General features: G+C 41.3%; 1 protein-coding gene across 3 annotated transcripts in view; it reads right to left on the bottom strand.

The window, feature by feature from the left end:
* LOC148323127 (kalirin-like) overlaps positions 1 to 22,531 on the bottom strand; it is a 192,797-nt gene extending 170,266 nt beyond the window's left edge. For all 3 annotated transcript variants that reach the window (XR_015846514.1, XM_088315416.1, XM_088315415.1), the window contains exon 1: positions 22,239 to 22,531. Coding sequence is in view for 2 of the 3 variants with exons in the window: in XM_088315416.1 (XP_088171542.1) it covers positions 22,239 to 22,305 (67 nt within the window). In the remaining variant the exon portion in view is untranslated. The remainder of the gene's footprint in view (positions 1 to 22,238) is intronic.
* Positions 22,532 to 24,214: the final 1,683 nt, after the last annotated feature.

Genomic DNA, 24,214 nt, shown 5'->3' on the forward strand with positions numbered 1-24,214 from the left:
TCCTAGCATATTCAATGTTTTGATCTAACTTAAAACACTGATCAAAACACTTCTAATTTCTACACATTTCCTCGTGAATGGGGCCCATTGTTCTAATACTTGGTTGTCAAGGTGGGTCTTTTGCTAAATATACATGTGACATTGAATACAAAACTAGCAGATGGAAACATGTCTATGTTTGAAGAATTTTTCAGCACAAGATCAAGTCAACAATTGGAACCAACCCTGACGTGATTTTTCTTCGCAGTATGCCCCCGCATGTTGAAAAGTATGTTTATTTGAGTGAGCTAAACTAAACAGGAGGTCATGAAATTGTCTAGTGTACCTAATGTTGTGGGAGCTAGCATACAACAGATGTGTGTGTGGGTGTGTGGATTGGATTTCTGTTATCACTGATTCTTTACATGACAAACAGTCGGGTTAAGGTCATGGTTACTGCTGCTATTACGCACACACACCCGCACACACAAATGCACGCCCTCACTCAAAGTTTCCAGACGTCTAAATGTTAAAGGTTGGAACGCAGTCCTGCTAGAGCCATTAACACTTACACCAACCCACCGCACACCCACACAGAACCTAGGAATTCGCCACATACACCTACACACGCGCACACACACGCACGCACACACACCTAATATGAGCGCACTGATGATGCTTGGACAACTAAATTGCAGGTGTCTATGTGTGTGCATATCATGTCATGTCAACTTATACAAGAAATAATACCATCACACCCCCATCAGATTTGTGAATGTGTGAGTGTATCTATGTATATGTGTGGGGGTGTGCGTGCGTGTATGTGTGGCAGGAAACTGTCACACTGAGTTTGGAGCGTTGAAAGTACACGCATGTTAGTAATGTGTTAGAATATTTACAAAATGAATTATTCTGTATGGAGACATCCATTCGGTTTCTTGGGATTAAGACCACAGTCATCACCGAAGTGGAATTCTGATTCATCCTCATGCAAAAGTATAAACTAAATACCTTGCATCGCTTAGAATTTCACCACATGGACATTTTTGTCATCTGTGAATTGATTTAGAGACTTAACTTATTTAACTCACTGGCCGGCATGAGGTCAAAATGCATCTTAGAAACAGCTCTCTATGTTATGCAAACAGTGCATAGACTTGTTGATCAATGAAAGCCTCTGACCGTGTCAAACAAAAGTGAGCAGCTCTATGTTTGTTATTGCTCAGCAACTGCAAAAATTACCACAAAGACCTGCCATGCCACAAATCATTAGCATTATCACATGGCACAATACAATTTCTTAGTAAGGTGATGAGCCTACAGTTGCGGATGTCTGGAACTCACGTTTGTATCACGCCGTCATCATTTTGAGTGAGTCTGTGCATCAAGAACACCGTGGCAGTCAGGAAGAGAAAGATGGACTTTTCAGAACACGAGATCGGTGCTCCCTCCAATGATAAGGAGATGCTAGCGACAGATGTTAATATTACATATGTATCACAGTTGTTTTGTTATGAATAATTAATCGTTATTCTGCTGTACGTGTGTGTCGTCTGAACTGCTAGATCATCAACCTCCAAGGAAGCCCCAAGGAGAGGCCAAGACCAGCTGTGCCACCACATGTGCCACTATCTGACGCCTCAAATTTTTGTTATATACACATACTGCATGTTGATAAAGATTTTAATTAGAAGCATAGAGCTTCAAACGACACTTTTAAGTTTTGCATACAGTACATAATGGTACTAAATTTTCTGATGAACATAATAGGTGTAGCATGTTGATAGAGTCTCTGATTCAGTGGGACCCCTCCTGTCACCGTGGCAACACAAGTTCTTACAGCCGGTTGTCGTGGCAGCTGTTTCCAAGCTCTGCACTGCTTCACCTGTTGTTCTCCAAAGACATGTAGACACGCGCACACACACACACCCACACACATTCCCATCAATTACGGCTAGAACGATTACAGAAAAATAATAATCGTGATTATTTTAATTGATATTGGAATCACTATTCTTAAAAAAATTATCAAAATTTATTCAACTACAAAAAACGTTCTACTCAAAAACGACCATCACCTCACCATGCCTATTCATCCCTACACATTGAACTTTTTTTTCCCACAATCTCCCTCATCTTTTTATGGAGTACACACTTTTCATTATGATAAGCAGAGAAGAAACTTGCAATTGAGCATTGATAAAACTTGTCTTTCACAGATTAGGACAGATCTATGCCTTCAAGTATGGCCTTTCTTTACGTGTTTCAACAGCTCGTCAAATTTTATTGAAAATCGATGCTAATTTTCCGTCAGCATATCAACGGGATTTTACCTTACCTTTAGCATGATCACTGGTGATCTTTAAAAAAAACAAAGCATGTCTTGTGTTTTTATAAAGATAAAGATGTCCTTTATTAGTCCCACAATGGGGAAATTTGATATATATACACAGTGCATATAAGTATTATTACATTAAATTCCAAATGGAGTGTCATTAAACAGCTTGACACACGCTCAGTGAGGGAGTAAAATAAAATCCTGTGAATAACATTTGTACAAATAATACAAACATTCTCAAAATGACCCTAAAAAATGCATTTTTTCCCACTGTACTTGTGTATAATGCGAATAGATTAGCCGATTTGTTGGCATCTTTTATTATTAGCATAAATAATAAGATTGTATTTGATGATTATTTCCGGGTTGTTTTACAACAACAAAGTACTGCTAAAGTGCTGGTGAATGTCTGAACATGTTTTTTTCATTTCTAAATGCAAATAAATGAGTGTTGTTGTCACGATCCGTTTCTGTTTGTGTTTCAGCGAGTGGGCGTTCCCTCCGCGCTCGTCCCGTCGCACGTCACCGGGCAGGGAGAGACGCGCCTCAAGCCGCGCAGTTGAAACTGATCACGTCATGATTACGGACTACTTAAGCCGCCGCCGAGGATCAGTCGGCGTCGGATGATTATCCTGCGATGCTCACGTTCATGCTTCACGTTCTAGATTTTGCCTTTCTTGTTCCGTGAATTGATTTTTGCGGTCGTCGTTTTCCGCTTTCCTTATGGAGTTCCAGCGGGTTTTCCACCACCCGGTCAGGGGAAAAGAGGCGGGTGCCGAGCTCTTGGACTGCACCCAGGGTTCCCGATCGGTCGCGGATTATTCCATCACCTTCCGCATTAAAGCAGCTGAGAGCGGCTTCGATGATTGCGCCCTGCGAACCGTCTTCAGGAGAGGTCTGAGTTCCGCTTTGAAGGATGAGCTGGCCGTGCGAGAGGACGCCCGGTCGTTGGAGGAGCTCATCACCTTGGCGATCCGGCTGGTCAACCGTCTTCGAGAGCGTCGTCGAGAGAGGGTAGCCGAGCAGCGCTGGACCGAGCCAGCCGCCTTCCGGGTTCCCGAGCCTCCTTCCGGCGACGAGCCCATGCAGCTGGGAGCGGGTCGTCTGGATTCCCTCGAGCGGGAGAGACGGCGCAGATCGGGAGCCTGCTTCTACTGCGGTCTCCAAGGCCATCGAGTGGCTTCATGCCCTAGAAGATCCGCCCGTCGCAACTCACCGCCTGGCCGCGTCGACCACTGTGAGTCCGCGGTCGATTTCCCCGCGGTCACCCCTCCCGGACAGGAGCAGTCCGGCGTCGGGGTTCCAGGACATGGGGACGGTAATCCCCGGGACGCGTTGAGACTGGAGGTCGAGGGGGAGATCTCGGGCACGACCACTTCCATCCGTATCCGCGCGCTGATTGACTCAGGGGCGGACGATTGTTTCATCGACGCCGGTTTAGTGGCCAAACCCGGTTGCGCGGTAATGGAGCTGGACAAAGCCGAACCGCTGTACGACCTCGATGGGCGCTTGCTGGCGGACATACGACGGTTGACTGAACCCCTGTCCCTCAAGATTTCAGGGAACCACATCGAGCAGCGTCCCTTTTTTGTTATGCTGTCGAGGTCAGCTCCGGTCGTTCTCGGGATTCCCTGGCTAAGAGCACATAACCCAGTCATAGATTGGGAACGGTTATCGATCCAGAACTGGGGTGTTTTTTGCTATGCTCATTGTTTGCGCTCCGCCGAAGAAGGGTTAAATGTTAGGGTCACTCCCGTTAAAGAGGTGAATCTTGATAACGTACCGCAAGCCTATCATGACCTTCGAGCGGTTTTTTGCAAAGAGCGCGCCAAGTCCTTGCCACCTCACCGTCCCTACGATTGCGCTATTGACTTGGTGCCGAACTCAGTACTCCCGTCGGCCCGGTTGTACAAGGTCTCCCAGCCCGAACAAGCCGCCATGAAGGAATATATCACCGAGTGCTTGGCCGCGGGATTGATTAGACCTTCCAAGTCTCCGGTCGGCGCGGGGCTGTTTTTTGTGGACAAGAAAGACAAGACTCTCCGGCCGTGCGTAGATTATAAAGGGTTGAATGAGATTACGGTGAAGAATCGTTACCCGCTGCCACTGCTAGACTCCGCGTTCGCTCCCCTGCAATCGGCCACCATCTTCTCTAAGCTGGACCTCCGTAGCGCCTATCACCTGGTTCGCATTAGGGAGGGTGACGAGTGGAAGACCGCATTTAAAACTCCTCTAGGCCATTTCGAGTACCTAGTCATGCCCTTTGGCCTGTCTAATGCACCCGCGGTCTTCCAGGCACTAATCAACGACGTGTTGTTGCGTTATCTGTATTTTCTGCCTCAGCTACTTTTCGGCTCGCTTTATGTTCTCGTGTTCGCTGTTTGGATTTCCCTTATCCTTTCGTGGTAAGCCATTCTTGTTTTCTTGTATTCCTTGCTATGCAAGCGCTTTAAGTTTAATCATCGTTTTTCTTCCCTGGTGTGATTGTGTCCACCAGCGTTTTCCGTTATCGTCCCCCGCGACGGTTGTAACTATTGATATCTGCCTCTATTTAGATTCTCCCCTAATTCATACTCCAGTATTTGTGTGGATTGATTACTCTTTGACGGTCCCAATAAACACCTTGTCGGAACCTCTTTCCGTTGTCAGCGTTTTAAGAGTCCACCCTCCGCTTACGGCCTCGGCCGGACAGCGATCCTGTCAGTTGTTCTATGTATTTTTCACTTTTTCACTCACACATAACATGCTTGCTGCACAAGCAACAGTATGTTCACGGTGCTTTCATAATGTCGGGAACTCGAAAAGACATTCATTATCTTCATTATATCATTTTGATAATGAGTCAAAATCTAAATAATAATTACATTTCTATTAATTGCTCAGTCCTATTACCTATCCATCTATCGTGTGTCAAGTTGGCACTCTCTTGTGTTTCCATTGCAACAAAGACAATAACAATGGCCTCTTCCTCCTATTAAACCCTCAAGGTTACCATCCATGCACACACTTCCTCAAATACAGACAAAAAAAACACAGCAACTCTCAACAGCACCATGAACCAACAACAACATTTTGTGTGTGTGTGTGTGTGTGTGTGTGTTTTGACTAATTTCATGCGTGTTGCTCCACTCTTCTTATCGTTGACGGCATGTGAGTCATTCAGCTTGAGCCACTCACATCAAGCGTTAATAGCGCCTGGTCGGAGTGTGGTCCTTTGAGGGTGCAGGGTGAAGTCATTTGTGCGATGCTTCAACCACACACAGAGATGCCATCTGGATGCAGCTGACTCAGCACAACACACAGACACATAAATATAACAGAGTGCTCCCACAGTGATCAGTCAGTATTCAACATTTTATCCTTGGGATAAATAAGGCACGTAAAGTGCATGAAATACCCGCCAATCATGTTTGATCCATCATCTGTGAACAATTGAACAGATGTGACAACACTTCTGCATACATTGTGGCTTATTTTTGCATCCAGCACAAGTCCAGCGCAAAGTCCAGCTTAACTGTGCGCATGGGTGGAATTCTTTTTAATTTTGGGGTATTTTACTAGACTTTGAGTGTAAGGGGGCATTTGCACAGTTCTGCGCCGTTGCGGGATGGAAAGTATCCGATTCCAAGTTCATCAGAGCGGTTCCCCTCATTTTCATTAAAATCAGGGAAGACACAGTACTTGACGTTACAACACCAGAAATACATGTGCATGATTTGGAGAATTGGAGACCGCCTTGCACCCATTTCTGAATACCCCGAAACAACCACCCGCCCGAGTTGTTTTGATGTGCAGTCATGTGCGTGCAAATCCAAAGGTTTTTAAGATGCTAATGATTAGAATTGGATTCATTTCGACTAATTCAGAGGGATCAATGCACGCTGTTGTCATGTTTATGAAAGAAATCCGATGAATTCCACCACACACGTCTGAGGAACGCCAAATCTGTCTGCCTGTGTCTCAATCAAATAAATCAAAATCATGGTACAGCATTTGCACCAACATGCCAACATCAGGCAGTATAAAATGTCGTCTATTTTCTCGCACCAAATTGACATGTACGCTGGAGGAGTGTCATAGAAAATGCCCTCACTCTGCCGGAACGCTGTGCGGCCCACCAAGTTCACAAACATGCTTGTTGGGGCACACAAATGAAGAGGCGTCCGTTTTTATGCCAAGAGCAGACTACTTTCTGTGGCCAAATTGTCAGGTGCATCAGGCGTGGCAGCTCCATGCCTTGGGCACGCTCAGTGAGGTGCTTCGTGGTCTCAAACATGGTAGACAAGACTTGGTTCTGCACCAAAATGAAGTGCCTGTTTTTACGCTGCACGCAAGGGCGCCTGTCTACAAAAATAGTTCCCATTACGTGTCCACAAGCATTGACTGTGTACACACATGTGGGCTAAATTAAGCGCCAAGATCAGAGGTTAAGAGGATACCATATAGGTGCCTTCCGAGAGGAAGTGAACATTAAAACATGGAACACGTGTTGCAGCTATCAGATGAAATTCTCCCTCACTCTGTTTGCCTCGATGTCTCTCGCCCATTAGATCCGCTTACAGTGTGCAGACAGCAACTGTGTGTGGAGAGGAAAAACGTAGGCGCAGTGGTCAAGCCTGGAATGTGTACATGTCTATGTGTGAAGAAAGGACAATGGCAGTTTACTGTGTTTGCAGAGAAGTTCATACAAAATGAAAATAAAAGAGATCACTGAATCACCAAGTACACTTGGACGCACACTGAATTTTTTTCCAAGATTATTCCATCATTGAGAACACAGAATCCCAAAGTGGTGTGCGCACTTTCCAAAAGTACAACTACATAAATATCGTTGTCCTCCTGGCCCTTGTGCTTTAAATGTGGTTTCTTGGTATATACTGTATAAATATAATATGTATGTATAATAGTGTGTGTGCGCATGTGACGGATGGTGAGCGCTCCATCATAACCACCAGCATTTTGCAGCATCATACTGCAGCGCAGGTATCTGAATTTCAAAACCAACCAATTGTCATCCCTTTTCCAAAAGTTGTTGGTTGAATGAATAAATGAAAGAAGGAATCATCTGGTACCAATTCAACAGTCCTTCCATCTAGTACAGTATTTCCTTCTTTTGTTTGACTTTTTCTTGTCAAGTCATTGACTCTCTTTGTACATTTATGGGCTTGTCTTTATTTCTTTCTAATCCTGCATTTGATTAGGAATAAAAGCACAGTTAACCTGAGCCAACAAACACATGCAGAGGAACATATGTGTCAGGCAGTAATTGAGCGGACAGAACCTGGCTGGGTGTAGCCTATTAATAGAACAGGGAGAGCGCGAGTGGAAACATTAATCCGGGCTCTGAGCAGGTCGAGTAAGGTGCAATTATGATGTGATATTTGAGATATTCTGGCAATGTCGTCTCACTGTTTGATGCCTTAATGATAATCATCCAAAATTCATTAAAGAATAAAAAAGCAGGCTTTTTTTCCCCCATCCTCTCCGCTACCATGAGTAGTTTTATCCTGGAAACTCATTTGTCATTAATCCCCAACTAGCTCCAAAAGTTTGCAACCAAATTTACTGATCTCAAGTAATAATCACCGATTCTGTGTCAATCAAATTTTCATTCCATTACATTAAAAAAAAACTGAAATAGTCTAAAATACTTGTAATCATTTAAAATGTTCGTTTTCTTTAAGCTTTTATTAACCCTTAAACCAGAATACAATATATCAAGATGTATTGTACATGTCTTGACTGAAATGACAGGCAACGGTGTCAAGATGCACTTTACTTATTTTGTCGTTTCGCTATTAAACATGCTATAACAACTCCAGACCTCTTGTAAAAGGAGACAACTGACAAAGATATTGAGATACTGGTATCTGATGGCTTTAAAAGTCACCTCTCAAAAGCTGTAAAAAGCAACTCAAGCAAAAGACACTCATCCACACGTTAATCCTGTGATGTTGGCAGAACTGAGACCTGTGACGATACATTGACAATAGTTAAAACTTTTGTAAAATTATATTTCCATAACTTCCCCCAAAAAATTGATGGACTTAAGAAGTTTCACTAGAACGTGTCTATTAGCAGTATGGTGCTATGCATAGCATTTGTTTTCATTTTGTTATACTTTACCATTGTGGTTTGTACTGCATTTATTGATATACAGTGACCCCGCATAATCCCAGTTCAGCAACTATGGTTTCACATATTTGTGGATTCATAAATTTATTTATTTTTTTATTTAAAAAAAACACTTCAGCCAGTCCTTGTTTATCACTAAAATTCTTATTTGTGCTATGGTATATAGCAAGCTTATTTAAGATTTTGTTTGTTTAAATTTTTTCCCCAATACAATTATAATACGGACCATATGTTGAGTTTCACTATTGGCAGGCTCGGGCCCTTTCTCATCCAGTTTAACAAAAATTTTAAATTTAGCGAGCAGCTGGTGACAATTTCAGCATGATTCAATAGTAGTTTTTTTTCTAGCATTTGTTTCTCCTACACATGACCTCTCCTGATTTGTGGCTGATTTTGTTGTTGATTTTCTCCCCAGAATGGAACAGATCCAGGAAGATTTAACTATTTTCGGGTGGAGCAACATGCTGCACGGATTATTTTCTGCAACCAGTCAAGGCTTCTTCCTCCTGATTATATTGCACACAATTACACTATAGGTGAGATGGAGGTCAGTAGAACAAAATGCTCAAGGACAATCACAATAATCAGAAGAGAAGAGTCCACAACAGACAATGAATGATACACACAATATAATGAATGAAAGGTTTTGTAGATTTGATTCAATTCACACACAAACACATACACAAGCATATGTTGTTGTCTGTTTAATATATATATATGACGGAAAATTATTGAGAAGCACTGATATATATATATATATATATATCCCCTACCAAGAAGAAAACAATTCGCCACTTCCTTTGCATCTCCATAACACGCACTCATCAGCACATACGCACACCAACAGTCATTTTCTTGGTGATGCAGGCAAGACTTTTGCTAGCGGGATGGGATAATGCGGCAATTAGCAGTGGCAACAAGCTATGCAGAGGCTCGTAAATAAAACCGCACTAAATGTCAAAAGTACCAAAACCATCATCAGTCCTAATTGGTAACACTTTGAACCACCTCACAGCATATTATAGCTCAGAACCTTCAGGTTTTATTTCTAGACTATTTCTAAGCAACTTCTCATCAAAATGGAACACATGAGAAAAAAACTGTGATCATGATTCAACGTTGCTTATAGTTACTCCATCAACACACATTTACAGACGAGTGGCTTCAGCGGTACAGGCTTAAATATTAGTCACCTGTGAAATCAATGACCACCGGTCCTGTAATGACCAGTTTCCCCTCACTGAATGGAAATCCACCCATCCATGTTGAGGACCTTTAAGCACTAATGAGTCAACACATCAAATTAGTTCTTTCATCTTTCTTTGAATAGCCTTCTTGCGGCCATGGGAGACTTCGATACTATACCTGCATTTAGGAACGCGATGCGGCCACTGAAATTCTACCACGGCAAAAAAAACATCAGTAAAAGAAGTCAGATAATAACTGACAAAACAACTCAAAATTTTATTTTATTAAGAGTATCAATAAATAACATTTTCAACATTTGTAAATACTTTTGAAGATTTTCACATGCAATATTAAACATATTAAACATTTGAACACAAACACAATATCTGATGTATTTGGAAAATTCTTTGGCCACATTAAGGTTCTTTGCAGGAAAACAAGGGTGTCAAATGTTTTCCTCAGACAGAATACTGCAGGAAATGAATGCCTGCATTTTCTTGTGTGTGTATGTAAGTGTACAGTATATATGGGTTTATATGTTTAAACCAGGGCGGCACGGTGGCCGACTGGTTAGCACGATGGCCTCACAGTGAGAGACAGCATCGGGCGTGGGTTCGATCCCGGCTCCGGCCATCCTGTGTGGAGTTTGCATGTTCTCCCTGTGCCTGCGTGGGTTTCCTCCGGGTACTCCGGTTTCCTCCCACATTCCAAAAACATGCATTGTAGGCTGATTGAACACTCTAACTTGCCCCTAGGTATGAGTGTGAGCGCGGATGGTTGTTTGTCTATGTGTCCCCTGCAATTGGCTGGCAACCAGTTCAGGGTGTTCCCTGCCTGCTGCCCGAAGATAGCTGGGATAGGCTCCAGCACCCCCTGCGACCCTAGTGAGGAGAAGCGGTATAGATGATGGATGGATGGATGTTTAAACCAGTGGTGGGCGGTCAAACCCTCAAGGCCCAACATAATCAAGAAATGATGATTATATTTAGGATAAAAGTTTATTTAATTTATATATATCTCAATAAATTCTTCACATTCATGTCATATATCCATCCCAGTGTTATATTTTTCAATGATAGTGTAAGATTTATTTTCACGAGAATGTCTATATTTGTATAGATCTATTTTATTTCTTATTTAGGGGGACTATTGTTTTGTTGTATTGGCGGAGGGATATGGAGTGAGCGGACTAATGAATAAAGTCATATGTGGAGCTATTCCCTCTCCGTGTGTTGTTCTTTCACCCACGAATCCCGATGTCGGACTAGCACTAACCACCCCCAGGGAATCGAGTGTTACAATAGTTTTTATCCAATTAGAATTCAGCTAGCTTGTGTTGCTTTGCAGATTTGATAGTACGCCTTCAGAAGCAACAGTGTTGGCGTTTATGCTGAGTGCGTCAACAGGATTTTAGAGTTGATAGACAGTTGCGATAGCATGGTTGTTGGTCTATGTGTGCGCTGCGATTGGCTGGCAACCAATTCAGGGTCAACCCCGCCTACTTCCCCGAAGACAGCTGGGATAGGCTTATTCACATAATGTATTTGTCACATTCAATTTTTAGCATAGATGTCTCAGACTTTGGCCAGCAGGGTGTGCTAACATACCCTCTGCAATGGCCCAAAGGGACATGCTCGCTAGTTGAGAGAGTTGTTCATTCTATAGCAGGGGTCTTCAATCCTGTTCCTCGAGGGCCGGTGTCCTGGCTGTTTACCATCTCACCCTGCTCCAACACACCTGATTCAAATGATCAGGATCGTTATTTAGCTTCTGCAGACCTTGCTGGTTATCTGATCATTTGAATCAGGTGTGTTGCAGCAAGGAGAGATAGAAAACAGGGAGGACACCGGCCCTCGAGGAACAGGGGTGAGGACCCCTGGTCTATAGAATAGGTGCGGTGCATAAGGCACCTTGTTTGTTTAGGGGGGAAATTTGAGACTTTAAAGTGAGGTTTATGGTCGCGAAAATACGGTATTTTGCCTCTGCCAGTCAGTGTGTCAATGTTTGATATGGAGCAATCAGTCTGCTTTCAAAGAGCACAAAATAAATTTGAGAATATTTACTGTCAAGCTGAAATGCTGAGCATTTTGATATTGTTAAGTCTTTATACAATTAATCGATTATCAAGAATAGTTATCAATTAATTTTATTAATTGATTGATTGTCAATCAATCATTGCACCTCCATGATTTATTATTATTATTATATTATATCTATTATAATGTATGATGCGGTATGTATTATATGGATATATATTCAACATTTATTGTTTCATTTCTATGAAAATTGCCCACGTGCGGGCAGTATGTAACCTCCAATACTTGTCATTTTTCGCAATAGAATAAATAGTTAATATGTCTGTGAGGGGTCACTGATGGTGTAGTGGTACACTCGCCCGAGTTGTGTGCGGGCAGCGTGGGTTCAGTTCCCACTCAGTGATGATGTCTATGTCTGCCCTGTGACTGGCTGGCGACCAGTTCAGGGTGTAGTGCGCCTTTCGCCCGTAGTCAGCTGGGATAGGCTCCAGCACCCTCCCGCGACCCTGTACAGGATAAGCGGTGTGGATAATGACATGACATGACATGTCTGTGAGGGTTGATGTATATTGTCTGTCTACATGTCTACTCCACTGTTTGTGTTCAAATTTCTGTTGCTTAAAAGGTGTGTTGCATTGATTGCATTCAGATAAACAAGCTTTAATAGGGTAAAGCCATGTTGTTGTTGTAACACACAATATGTAATTCTTTGATTTACGTTTAGTTTGTCAGTAAACAGCTTGAAGCCTTGAAATTGTTCACTATCTGCCAAACTGCTGCTTGTTGTGAAGTGAGTTGGGTTACGTTCACAACAGACATTCTAAAATTATTGCTTGCAAGTCATAATCAAAAGTCAGTCCAACGACGGCTCCAATCTCAAAAGGGTTGCATCTCAAGGCACCACTGTATTTACTTTGTAGTTGAGGCTTGATTTGATCATGTGAGTCTATCATCCATTAGCTGTCAAATCAAAATAAAAGCATTCTGTGACACAGGTCACACGCACACACCCGCTCAGAGCGGGTAATAACATCAGGGTCTATTAGCTAGCCTGGCTAACCAGCTAGTAACACACGTACACACACACACCCACACACACACACCCCCACCCCCTCCAGATTTCTTTGTGATCGATTACATTGAAAACATTGCTCATTACACTAACGCACACGGGCCACGCGTACACACCATATGGCTGCATGTGTGCAGAGAGAAGGAAGCTTTTGTGGATAGAGAGGAGACAAAGAGAAGAAGGCGGGTGAGGAAGAGGAGGAGGAAAGGAAGTCCTTTCTTTGTATTTATCAATTTAACACTCTCCCTCATCCCCTGGTGGGTAATAAGGGCCAATCCACATCAGTAGCACTTGTGTCTGCTTGACACACACAAACACGCGCACACGCTTCTTCACGCCCATCTGCCAGGGGGTTGGGGGGTTGTAGAGGAGACAAAGGGATGGATGGAGGGAGGGATTCTCTGCTCTCTCCTCAGCACCGCCGCATTGTTTGTGATGACAGCATAAGCACGCATGCACATGCACATGCACACACCCACACACACATACACATAAATAAATCACAGTTTTGTGGCACCTCCCTGTAAGTGTCCTCGCCATAACTCAGAATCAGGGCTGTGGCCTGCTGGTGAACATTTTGACCCTAAACATGTGACAGGAAGTAATTGGATCACATAGCCCACATGAGCACGAAGACCCTTCAACAGTGCTGGTAAAAGGTGTTATTTTTTGTTATTGGCACTGACACGGATTGGAAGGTAGCGGGTTGGTAATCATCTCAGTAACGTTTTACTTCAAGGTAGTATTAAACATGGAACAAAGGCGGGTCGGAACCTTTTACAGTTACACGGTCTGTAGAAGCTGACATTTTTCCATTTTCCTTCTGTGTCTCTGGCAATTGAAGAATGGCACTGACACAATGGCACTGGCACATGTTAAATGTTGATAGACCTCACTCCTCAATTGTGTCATGACATTTCAGTTTAAACAAGCTTGCAGTATAAAAAAATAAAAACTAATAAAAAAATATGAACTATGCTGAATAGCACTAATACTAAACTACAGAAAATTACTAAAAGAAATACTGTACTTTGTAAACATAGTTGGGCAGCAATCCTTTTTTCTCCTGCAGGAGACGAGGCATTTTCAAGAGAAAAACACAGCAGCAAATAATTATATAAGTAAACAATACGACAGTTTTAATCAATTTTATATAAATTGTTACATCCCTAAAAAATGAATGGAAAATAATGTGTAAATCCTTCATGTGTGATGTCAAAAATAAGATTTCAACTGATTGAAATTGATGTTCATCAATACAATTGCACAAAAATTCATAGTATCCATCCAATGATCATGGCTAATAAATGGTATGCCTCTCAATAATATACCCGCTGAATTAATACTATGATGATAGTGTCTATATATTCTATTATGTGTTTGTTGTCAATTATATAAATTCTTATGATGTCATTTTCTCGTGGCTCTGTTCGATGGCAGCATCTTCATGTCCTCATTCATGGAGGCCCACAAGTCAGATGGTACATCTGAGGGTATGAATTCATCGTCAATCTCATCTAGATTATATCTAGCTCCATCTCCAACTTTGCTGTTTTTTCAGCCCATCTGAATCTCAGTTGTTTCAGTGACTTGCAGTTACACTTCGTCTCAGCATGTCTGGTCAGAGTTGGGACCGTCAGCAAAGAACACATCCTGGACATAACAGTCGATATTTCTGAAAATATAATGACATAAAATTGTCATCATGCAAAGTATATTGTTTGTTCCTACTTGACACCATCTTCTATGTGCAGTAACCACACTAATACCAATAAATTGTCGTACTAAGCATTAACTAGCAGATCATCCAATTCGTTGTATTAAGCCGCTTGGAGCAGTCATAAAAGCTATCTTGGTGATTCAATGCAGCACGCATAATATCCACCTTATGTACGATAAGTCAACCTAAATTGTTAGCATGAGGGTCCTCCGTTCACAACAATAAGCTAGTTTATGCAGGGGAATAAGAATGGCATCACAAGTTACCAACGTACATACTGTTTTTTACTTGAGTGACATTTGAGGTGGGGCGGCATGGTGGCCCGACTGGTTAGCACGATGGCCTCACAGTGAGAGACAGCATCAGTCGTGGGTTCAATCCCGGCTCTAACCGAGGTCGCACTTGATCCCTTTTTTAAATTAAAAGCTATTTAAAATGCTTATTTTGGCTCTAAACTGCTTCTTCACACATCTGTGCGAATCACTTCCATATTTTTTCCCACTATGACTCGCTCTTTCTCTTTCGCGCTCTCTCACTCGCACTCTCGCTCAGTTGCTCGCTCTGAGTTGAACTGTCAGTTAAAGGCCCAATACACGCAGAAAAATTATGGGATTTCATTCGGCTCCAAGTCCAAATACCTGAATTCTATACACACGGTACTTGACACGATTGGGCACAATTGCAGGGACGGACAAAAACCCTCCGTCCTTGCTTAGTCCGTCCTTTTAAAAAAAAAGAACTCTCGTCCTCCGTCCCCCGTCCCTAAAATGGCCATCCGTCCATCTTGGCATACATACATACATACAGTGGAATAGATACATATAGCAAAAGGTCACATAGACTGCTTAGATTATATACATTTTCCTTGCTTGTCCCTGAAATGCAGCTTTGTGTTTGTCATATATATTTTTTCTTTCTAAACAAAAACAACATTTGGCTAGCCATTCAATCGGTGTTCAGCAATATTCTTGCGCATCAATGTATTTTCTTGAGGTTCTTAAAAATAAAGCTGTCTTGCAAAAAAAAAGTAGACCTGCAGTGTAGCAAGCAACAAAAGATGAACCTGCACGTTATGCTTTTTTTTTTTTGGCTTTTGTAGAAGGGAAGAGAAGAAGAAAATATTCCAGGAGTTAAAATAGTGTCACTATATACTTTGTAAATCAAAACTTCTCAGAAAGTTAATATAGCGTTTTTTTCTTTTTTGTTGATTTATTTTTTTCAAAAGTTTGCATTTTGGAAAAAAAAATCAGTTCAAATGATTGTATGTGTGAGGTGTGGTGTAACTGTAAAACTAATCATGTTTCCATTGAGCCTTTGCTGTTAAAACTAAGTCTTACAGTTAAAGGAATTATCCAGCCGTGATGACTCAACAAGCTCATTTTATACATTTTTTTAATCAGGATTTTTTTTTTTATCCATTCAATTTGTAGTAAATATTTACATGCAAACCTCTTATATAAGTGCCAATGTTAACATCAATCAACTGTCCCTTTAAGAACGTTGTAGATGAATTATCTCAATTTTCATCCTTTTATTTTCATTGGACATGATTTGAAATTAAAATTGCTGAAAATGAACAAACAAACTGATGATTCAGTTTCTCTTTTATCAAAAATATTGTTTATTCTTTTCCAAAGCGAAAGCAGATGTTTGCAATTATCTTATTTTGAAAAGACAAAACACACAAAGCGAATCAGTGCTTTCATGGATGACTTGATAAATTGGAGAATACTTACTGTTGAAAGGCTGAAATTCCAGGGCTTTGGACTATTTTAAGTCAAATGGCTCAAAACTATTAATTGATCGATTATCAAGATAATGATGAATTGGATAATCGATCAGCTGTCATCTTTTCTTCAATGCTTACACAAAACAACACTAACACATTATTAAAAGGCTCCATGATTACAGGCCATTGCTTTTATTATCAAAATGAAATATTGTTTCACTATTTTTTACGTTTATAGCTGTTGACGTCTTTTTAAATGTATTTAATAATTATTAATGAGAAATTAGACGCATGAAGCTCATCTGAGACATACCTTTGTCAAGGTTCTATTGGTTATACACTTTAAGACTGGATAACCTTGCCACTTTTTTTACACTTCTAAAACAATAAATTATGTTACATTTTTAAGGTGCTTGTAAAGTTAGTATACATTTTATGATGTTGACAGTTTTACCCCGGGATGCATTGTTTCTTCTTACGTTCAATTGTATGTAGAAAATTATTTCAAAGGCATTATCATACAAATTGATTATATTAATCTACTCCTGACAGGATCTCCTAACTGTGTTGTCATGCTTGAATCCATTTACATTAATTCATTAAATTGACCCCACAAATTGGACGCTGTGCCACTAGTGGGAGTCTGATTAATAATATGACACCATCCAACACACACACACACACACACACATGTGCACACGCACGCACACAACCCTTTCCTAAATAAATCATAAATCATATTGTTACACGCACAACCCTTTCCTAAATAAATCATATTGTTACAAACTCCTTCCCCCATCTGCTTTACATTGAAGGTTCATCTGGCTGAAAGATGGAGGAAACCAATGTGCTTTATGTGTGTTTGAATCCAAGTCAATGAACGGATTATTGATTACTCGGCCGTGTAATGTCTGTTCACTAGGCACACAACTACCCACACGACTACCCACACGCTCCGCCCATACACGCAAACTGAACAACTCCCTGGCCCAGGTCAATGTTTTTCAGGAATTGTCCAGCCAAAACGAAAACGCATCAGGTGGCTCAAGCTTGTTGATTGTTACTTTGGATGAATGTTTGAGTATCTATTTCTCAAGAATTTTCATTTTAAAAATTTTTTCTGAAAATGTATATCTCAACACAATTTATTTCAAGTTATCTGGAAGGTTACGCAAAAAAAATTGAGCGACCTCAAAATTTCAAGGCAACAGATTGATCAAATTTAATGTTGAGCAATTTAACAAAATAGTTATGCTAAAGGGAACATTACATCGCCGCATTTTCAACAAATATATAAGCTTTTACAAAACTAATTGTGTTTTGGAATGTCCCCCAACTTAATGATATAAGCAGAGCTGGTCGGTTCGTCTCAGGGGCAGAACGGTCCAGGCCTCCATCCCGTCCAGACGCCCATTTTTGGGGCAGGGTTCGAGACATGGCAAATTTAAAAAAAGGGTTCGATTAACAAAGGCTGGAGATTGATTATAGTCCGGCCTGGGAATCGGCCCTCGTGCGTGTAATGAAACTACTTGGGGAAATGGGCAAACGACAGAAATTGCCTCAGGACATCAAAAGAGCCACTACCAACTGTTTATGTATGAAGAGACGTGTGCGTTTAAGCGTGCCTGTATTTCCTTATTCTGACATCACATAACCCGTGCCTCACACCTGCTACTGGGGAATACCATTCCAAGAGGGGTCGTGGGAAATACCACAATCCCTCTAACACCAACAGTGTGTACTTACTTGCAGTGGGCACGTTCATGGAGAAGTAGAAAGAAGAAGGAGACGAAGAAGAATATTATCAGAATCAGAAATCTCTTTAACGGCGACAATTTTTATGAATATGGCTGGAGGGTCGAGGCCGGAACGGTACCGAGATCACGGCCGGAGGGCGGGGGGCTGAACGGCAAAAAAAGGTCAAGTGCCCACTGCCCAGCTGTGGATATTTGTAGCATAGTTTTAATTGTTTGTGTATCTTACAATGTTTTTTTTTTTTGGAGAGGGGTTTTGGGGAGAAATGTTTGGCATTGACAATGTTCGTGTCACGTCAAAGTGTCATTTGCAGGCAGTAATGAAATCACATTCAATGTAAAAAATAAATCAATGAGAGCACTTATGTAATACAAATATCGATATTCGCTTCTAGTATACTGAAAACCTATGATGAAATCGATCGCTTAATCGTTAAAATGCCCATCTGGGGATTTCATCTCGCACTACCAGATGACATGATGCATGATGAAGCAGCCGCAGCACCCATTGTTGGCCCGAATAGCCAAACGGCGGACAACGCAAACACGGCATGTGTTTGACAGCCAAGGCACCAGATTCTTCCAAATTCCAATAAACCTCGTAAAAAATATAACCCGCCACGGATTTCAAGCTGAAGACAAATTCTGAGCAAAGTAATTGTAACATGTACAATAACAACAGGTGAGTCTTAATTTGTAAAGACATAAGCTACAGTACTAACATGCTAACACATGTAACAGTTGGCGTCTGCTAAAGAGCATGCACGTAGATGTGAAGATGGACGTGCGTTTGTGTGTGAGTGTAAGTGGGTGTGCGCATGGGTGGGGGTGGGGGTGTGTGTGTGTGTGTGTGCGTCACTTCCTGTCTACAACTGATAATTCTAGTTTCTAATTATAAAACAACTGATTAACATTGACACGCAGCATTTTTTTGCTTGTGTTTTTCTCCTTAATATGCATGCATACATGCAAGCAACTTCTTTAGTCAATTCATCCATCAGCAAATGTGACTCATTTGCATACATTTGTAAGAGTAGTGGAACTACTGTGGTAGATCTGAAAATGAAATAAATATGGGAAAAAATGATGGAATATGAAAAAAAAGTTTCCATCGGAAATGGCATTAGATCAAAACGGGCTCAAGCTGTCACAGAAATTGTATTAGCCACACAGACGGTGTTTATGTAACATTTTATCATTTTTAAACCGACACACAAATGTGAAAAGAAGCATACCAATTACCAAAGGTAAAAACAATTTTAGACAATTTACTATCACTTTGATACCAATACTGGGAAGTAGGCCTAGTTAGGATGTGCTTTTTTTGGAACAAGACTTTCTCAATCACCGGGCTTTAAAGCATTCAAAATCCAAGCGAGGGACAGTTCCAGGTTACTGAAGGAGTCAAGGCACTGCCCGAAACCTTTACCGCCACTGATCTGATCTCGCTAAAGTGTCAAGTGAAAGAGAGACATGGTGGCGCGGAATAGACACAAAGGACTCAAGACGCAAAGTGAGCATCCATTAGAATGGCGGCTCGGCCGAGATGCATTTCAGATGAATAATAGACCTCTAACGAGACCTCGCCGGGAACTTGAAGGAAATGGATACCGAAGCGCGTTGACAACAAGCTCTACATGTCTGGATGCACAAACGAGGAAGTGACGAGGCGTTTTGCTGTGCTGTGAGCACTATGGCACCACCATTGGGTCAAATGTGCTGCTACCAAACTTGTTTCGATTTATCCCAGTATGTCTAAAATAAATGTCTGCAGTTTAAATGGGTCAAACGCCATTTGAATGAGCAAATTTCTCCAAAAGGTTATGACAAAAGTAAAGTATGTAAAATGTTCTCATTTAGAAGAAGGAATATTTAGCAAGCAGTGGTAATTATTGTTTTCACGTTGATATCTGCCATTTTGGGAAATTGAATGTCAACACTGCCCCTTAAATCTTACCAAGATTAAAAAATAAATAAATAAAACAAGGAAAATCATGCTTGTTCTTTGTTTGCCAGCATATTTCTTCTTACGAGCAACCACGGCAATTCAAAGACAAGAAATTGAGGATTGCTGAGAGCTCTGGTGCCAGAAGACATCTGATGATCGGAGGACAGTCGGTCAGCAGGGGGATGTTGGGGAATTCACATTTTACCGCAAGCATGCTCCCCCACACACACGCACATACAGCCGAGCCACATAAAAAGTATTGTAGGGGTAAAAAGTCTACACACCCCCGTTCAAATTCCAGGCTTTTCTGATATAAAAGTTAGCCCAAGATGAATTTTTTTTTTCAACTTTTTCCAGCATTAACATGGCTAAAACCCCAAGGAACTCAATTGAAGAAAAATCTTTTTAATAGCTGAAATAAACAAATAAAACAATGGGAACAGCGCACACTCACTCTTATAACTGGAATGTGGGTGTTTTTAGAATTAATAAACCACAATGAAACTCATGTCAAATTAATAGGAGTTTTTCAAAAACCTAGCTGCTACCATTTAACGTCTCTACTCAACGCTAAATAAAGATCTTATACTTGTTCTAGTAGGGTTTTTTCTTTTCTGTCTTTTTTTGTAGCAGAAACTTGAATGTTTTGTGCTAATAACAATTGCTATATGGAACTGTTCATAATTGCCTCTACCTTGTCTATATACTGTATATGAACTTTATCAGCAAGCAAATCGACTTTACTTCTTGGGATGAATCTATCTATCACAGTGATTTTTATTGAGCCAAGGCATATATTTTAGGTTCGTAAAATACCACAGCACACCACCAAACAAAAATGTCACTGAAGAGGATTAACGTCAATTATATAGTTTCTGACATCTAATCAAAGATCATTATTATCTTGTTCTGACTGCCTCTATAAGTCACTGTCATCGATAGATGAACAAAGATACAAATATTATGAATATTTTTTGGGGCTAATTAAGTGAAATTTGATATTTCCCCAGAACTCTTGAGACTAATGTGGCGCAGCAGTGGCACACTGCTTGAGAATCACTGATCTAGCTATCCATCTATGGCTTTTTGCTATTTGCGGGCCGGCCCGGTCCCTATAACCCGCAAATAGCCGTCCACTGTATACAAATGTATATATTTTTGCAATATTTATTTTTATTTTGACTTCACAAGCATATTTGGGATTAGAGTTACCAAAAAGTAATATTCATGATGAATTAATTTAACTTGGATTACATTACAACTAAATTTTTTTTAACAGGTAACTCGTAACCATATCGGAATGTATTTACTCATTAGTGGTGCATCAAAAAAACTCTCGATTCAGATCTGATCACAGATACACAACCAAAATGGAAAAAGATCAACACAATTAAATCTATTCTTTGGTCCACTAATGTAAATCATTCAACCACCAGGGAGTACGAACATGCTTTTAACCTGATCAAATTGTGTTGCCATGGCAACTTGGCCCTGTCTCTTGCAGGTATTTTGATAAGAGCATCACAGTGTTGCTCAAGTTGAAAGAGGATGGCTTGCTGGCAGAGCACTACAGTATCATAATGAACCGTTGCTCTTTGAAGCAAGTCAACAAGTCTCAAGTCATCCCTCTAACATACAGTTAGGCAGGAGTAGGAGGCAAAAACTGAAAAAAAAAACAGTTCAATCTTCGGTCCACTTTTTTCCATGTATCAAAAATGGCTAAAATCCCAAAAGGCTCTCTATATTCTGCAGTTAGATAAAGTGAAGATGCTATTTATCACTTCATATCTACCAATTGCTGCAATTATCGCTCACTCACAAAACCAATGGATCCCTGAGATCATTGATTGATTGACACTCCAGTGACACGCGCCCCCCAAAAAAACAATCTCAATGACACGAAAAAGGCTTTTTAATAGGGCAATTTCTTCCATAAAACGTTCACCCATATCACGGGATGTCTCCGTGAACACAAGAGACATCAACACAGACACCACGCGCGGGCACGCACGCACGCGCCGTCTGCAGAGGCTTGAACATCATTGCGATAACGTCATTGAGTTGCACATTAGGAAACACATTTGCTGGCGCCTTGGACCAGCTGATTCAAGCATGGGAGTCTTCTTTCTTTTTATATGTGCACACACGTGCTGTAAATTGTGACACAAAGTGGACGTGCACACACGCTAAGAAGCACGCAGGGAGATGTTAAAAGCTACAGAACCACACCGGACTGATGTGCAATAAACGAGCTTCTCCCTCCTCACGTTGAGGACGGGCGTTAAGGACTAAGATCTGGCCCATTATTCGGTCATGTCCTTCACTCCCTGTCTTCCTACCTGTTTTGAAGAATTCATCAGTGTCGGGGTCGGTGGGCGCCTCCTCGGCCGCTTCTGCGGGGTTCATGCCGGATTCCGGTTTAATACAAGCCCACCGACAAATGAGTCCAAACAAGGGAGATGCAGAGGTTCCAAAAAAATCCACTCGGTGTTAGTCCTTTACATGTCCAGGGTCCACTTTAGGTGGCCTCCATCCCGCTCCTGGGCTCGCTTTCTGTCGCCTTCTGCGTTTGTTTGGAGCCTGAAGGCTGGCGGCGCTCCTCTCTATTGTTGTTCCCGTCCAACCTCCCCGCTGCTCCGCCAGGGTCTTTCTGCCTCCACTCCCTCCCCCTTCCAGTCGCCCGCCTCCTCCTTCCCTCCTCCCCTTCGCTCCCTGCCTCTATTCAATCCACTGACTTTTATTAGCATCATATGTGTTGGTTAGAGTTCGACTATGACCAAATACAGGCAACGAAAACGTTTGCATTTTGATAGAGCGTCATGATGATATGCGATATGGTGCAAATGAATGTTGCGAGTCAGGCATAATTTGCGTGTTAGGAAACTTGCATTGGGTGGGAGTCAATCGTTTTCATTCATATGTTTAAAGAAAGTGCGTTTCCATTGTGTTATGGGTCGACCATTCAAACTACTCCCTCACACTTAACATAGTGGATAAATTCTGAGCGTCAGAGTCACATTAAATCCCAATGCATGGCAAAACGGTTGTTTCTTCTGATGCTGGAGAGTCAAACATTCACTAATGCGCTTTTGAACACTACTTTAATGCCCTGTACAAGACTTTGGTATTTTTGGATATTCACTCACCAGTAGAATATAAAGGTAAAGATGGCCTTTATTAGTCCGACAATGGGAAAATTTGCAATTTTACAGATTTATAGACAAAATATAAGTTACACAGAAACGGCATAATGTAGCCGTTAATGTGTAACATTAGCAGCAAACATTCGGAAAACAAACCTGTGCCAATATACACAGTAAATATGTATATGCACAAATACCCATGATTAAAAAAAATACTGCAAGGATAAAAACACTGCAGTGGTCAAAATAAATAGATTATATATATAATTGTAGAAATGTGTTTGCACCGTTGTGGAAGTGGACACAGCCAACTTGATTTCTGCCCAATCAAAGTGTCTTTACGCCAAAGACATGGACGGGTCTTCTCTACAAAAATAATGCCCCCAGTGTCAGAACCTTTTTATCAAGTGCGCACCAAAAATAAATCGTTTATATGACTGAAAATCAATCAATCAGACTATTACAAATGTCTTCTTTCTGTGTTAATTGCGAGAGTCAAGCATTCATACAAATGCTTTTGCCTGTCAAACACGCCATGATTACGATTGCATGTTACTGCTAACGTAAATCATTCAAACTTTGAATTAACTGAGTAGCCCACAGTGTTGTGACATGTCTTAATGCATCTGTTGCTACACAGGTCCTTTTCTGCTCTGTTCTTTTATGACGTCTTATAGGCTTGATGCTTTGAGTATTTAAGATCGAGTTACTCAGTGACACATCGTCAGTACGTCAAGCTTTCTTCGTGTGAGGATGTCAGCCATCTTCCATGTGTTCTGAATACAGGCCTGCTTGTTATTACTTGGAAATTTTGTATATAAAGATTTTTACATCGCCACTTCCGTCTCATGTCTGCTTCTGGGTCCAAACCCCACTCCTCACGTCAAGTCAAGTCAATTTTATTTGTATAGCCCTTAATCACAGACAGTCTCAAAGGGCTTTACATAGCCACAATCGACATCCCCGATCTTAACCCCCAGGAGGGCAAGGAAAAACTCACAAAACCTCATTAGGGGAAAAGTGAGAAACCTTGAGAAGGGACCACAGATGGGGGAATCCCCCTTCCAGGATGACCAGGCTGCAATGGATGCCAACTGGGCAACATTTGACACATACAATGATGCTATGCAATAATAGATGAGATAATATAAGAGTCAATTGAATGAAGTGCT

This window comes from Idiotropiscis lumnitzeri, chromosome 14 (genome assembly GCF_059441095.1).
Source record: "Idiotropiscis lumnitzeri isolate Australia: NSW breed Sydney's pygmy pipehorse chromosome 14, RoL_Ilum_1.0, whole genome shotgun sequence".
Lineage (NCBI taxonomy): Eukaryota > Metazoa > Chordata > Actinopteri > Syngnathiformes > Syngnathidae > Idiotropiscis > Idiotropiscis lumnitzeri.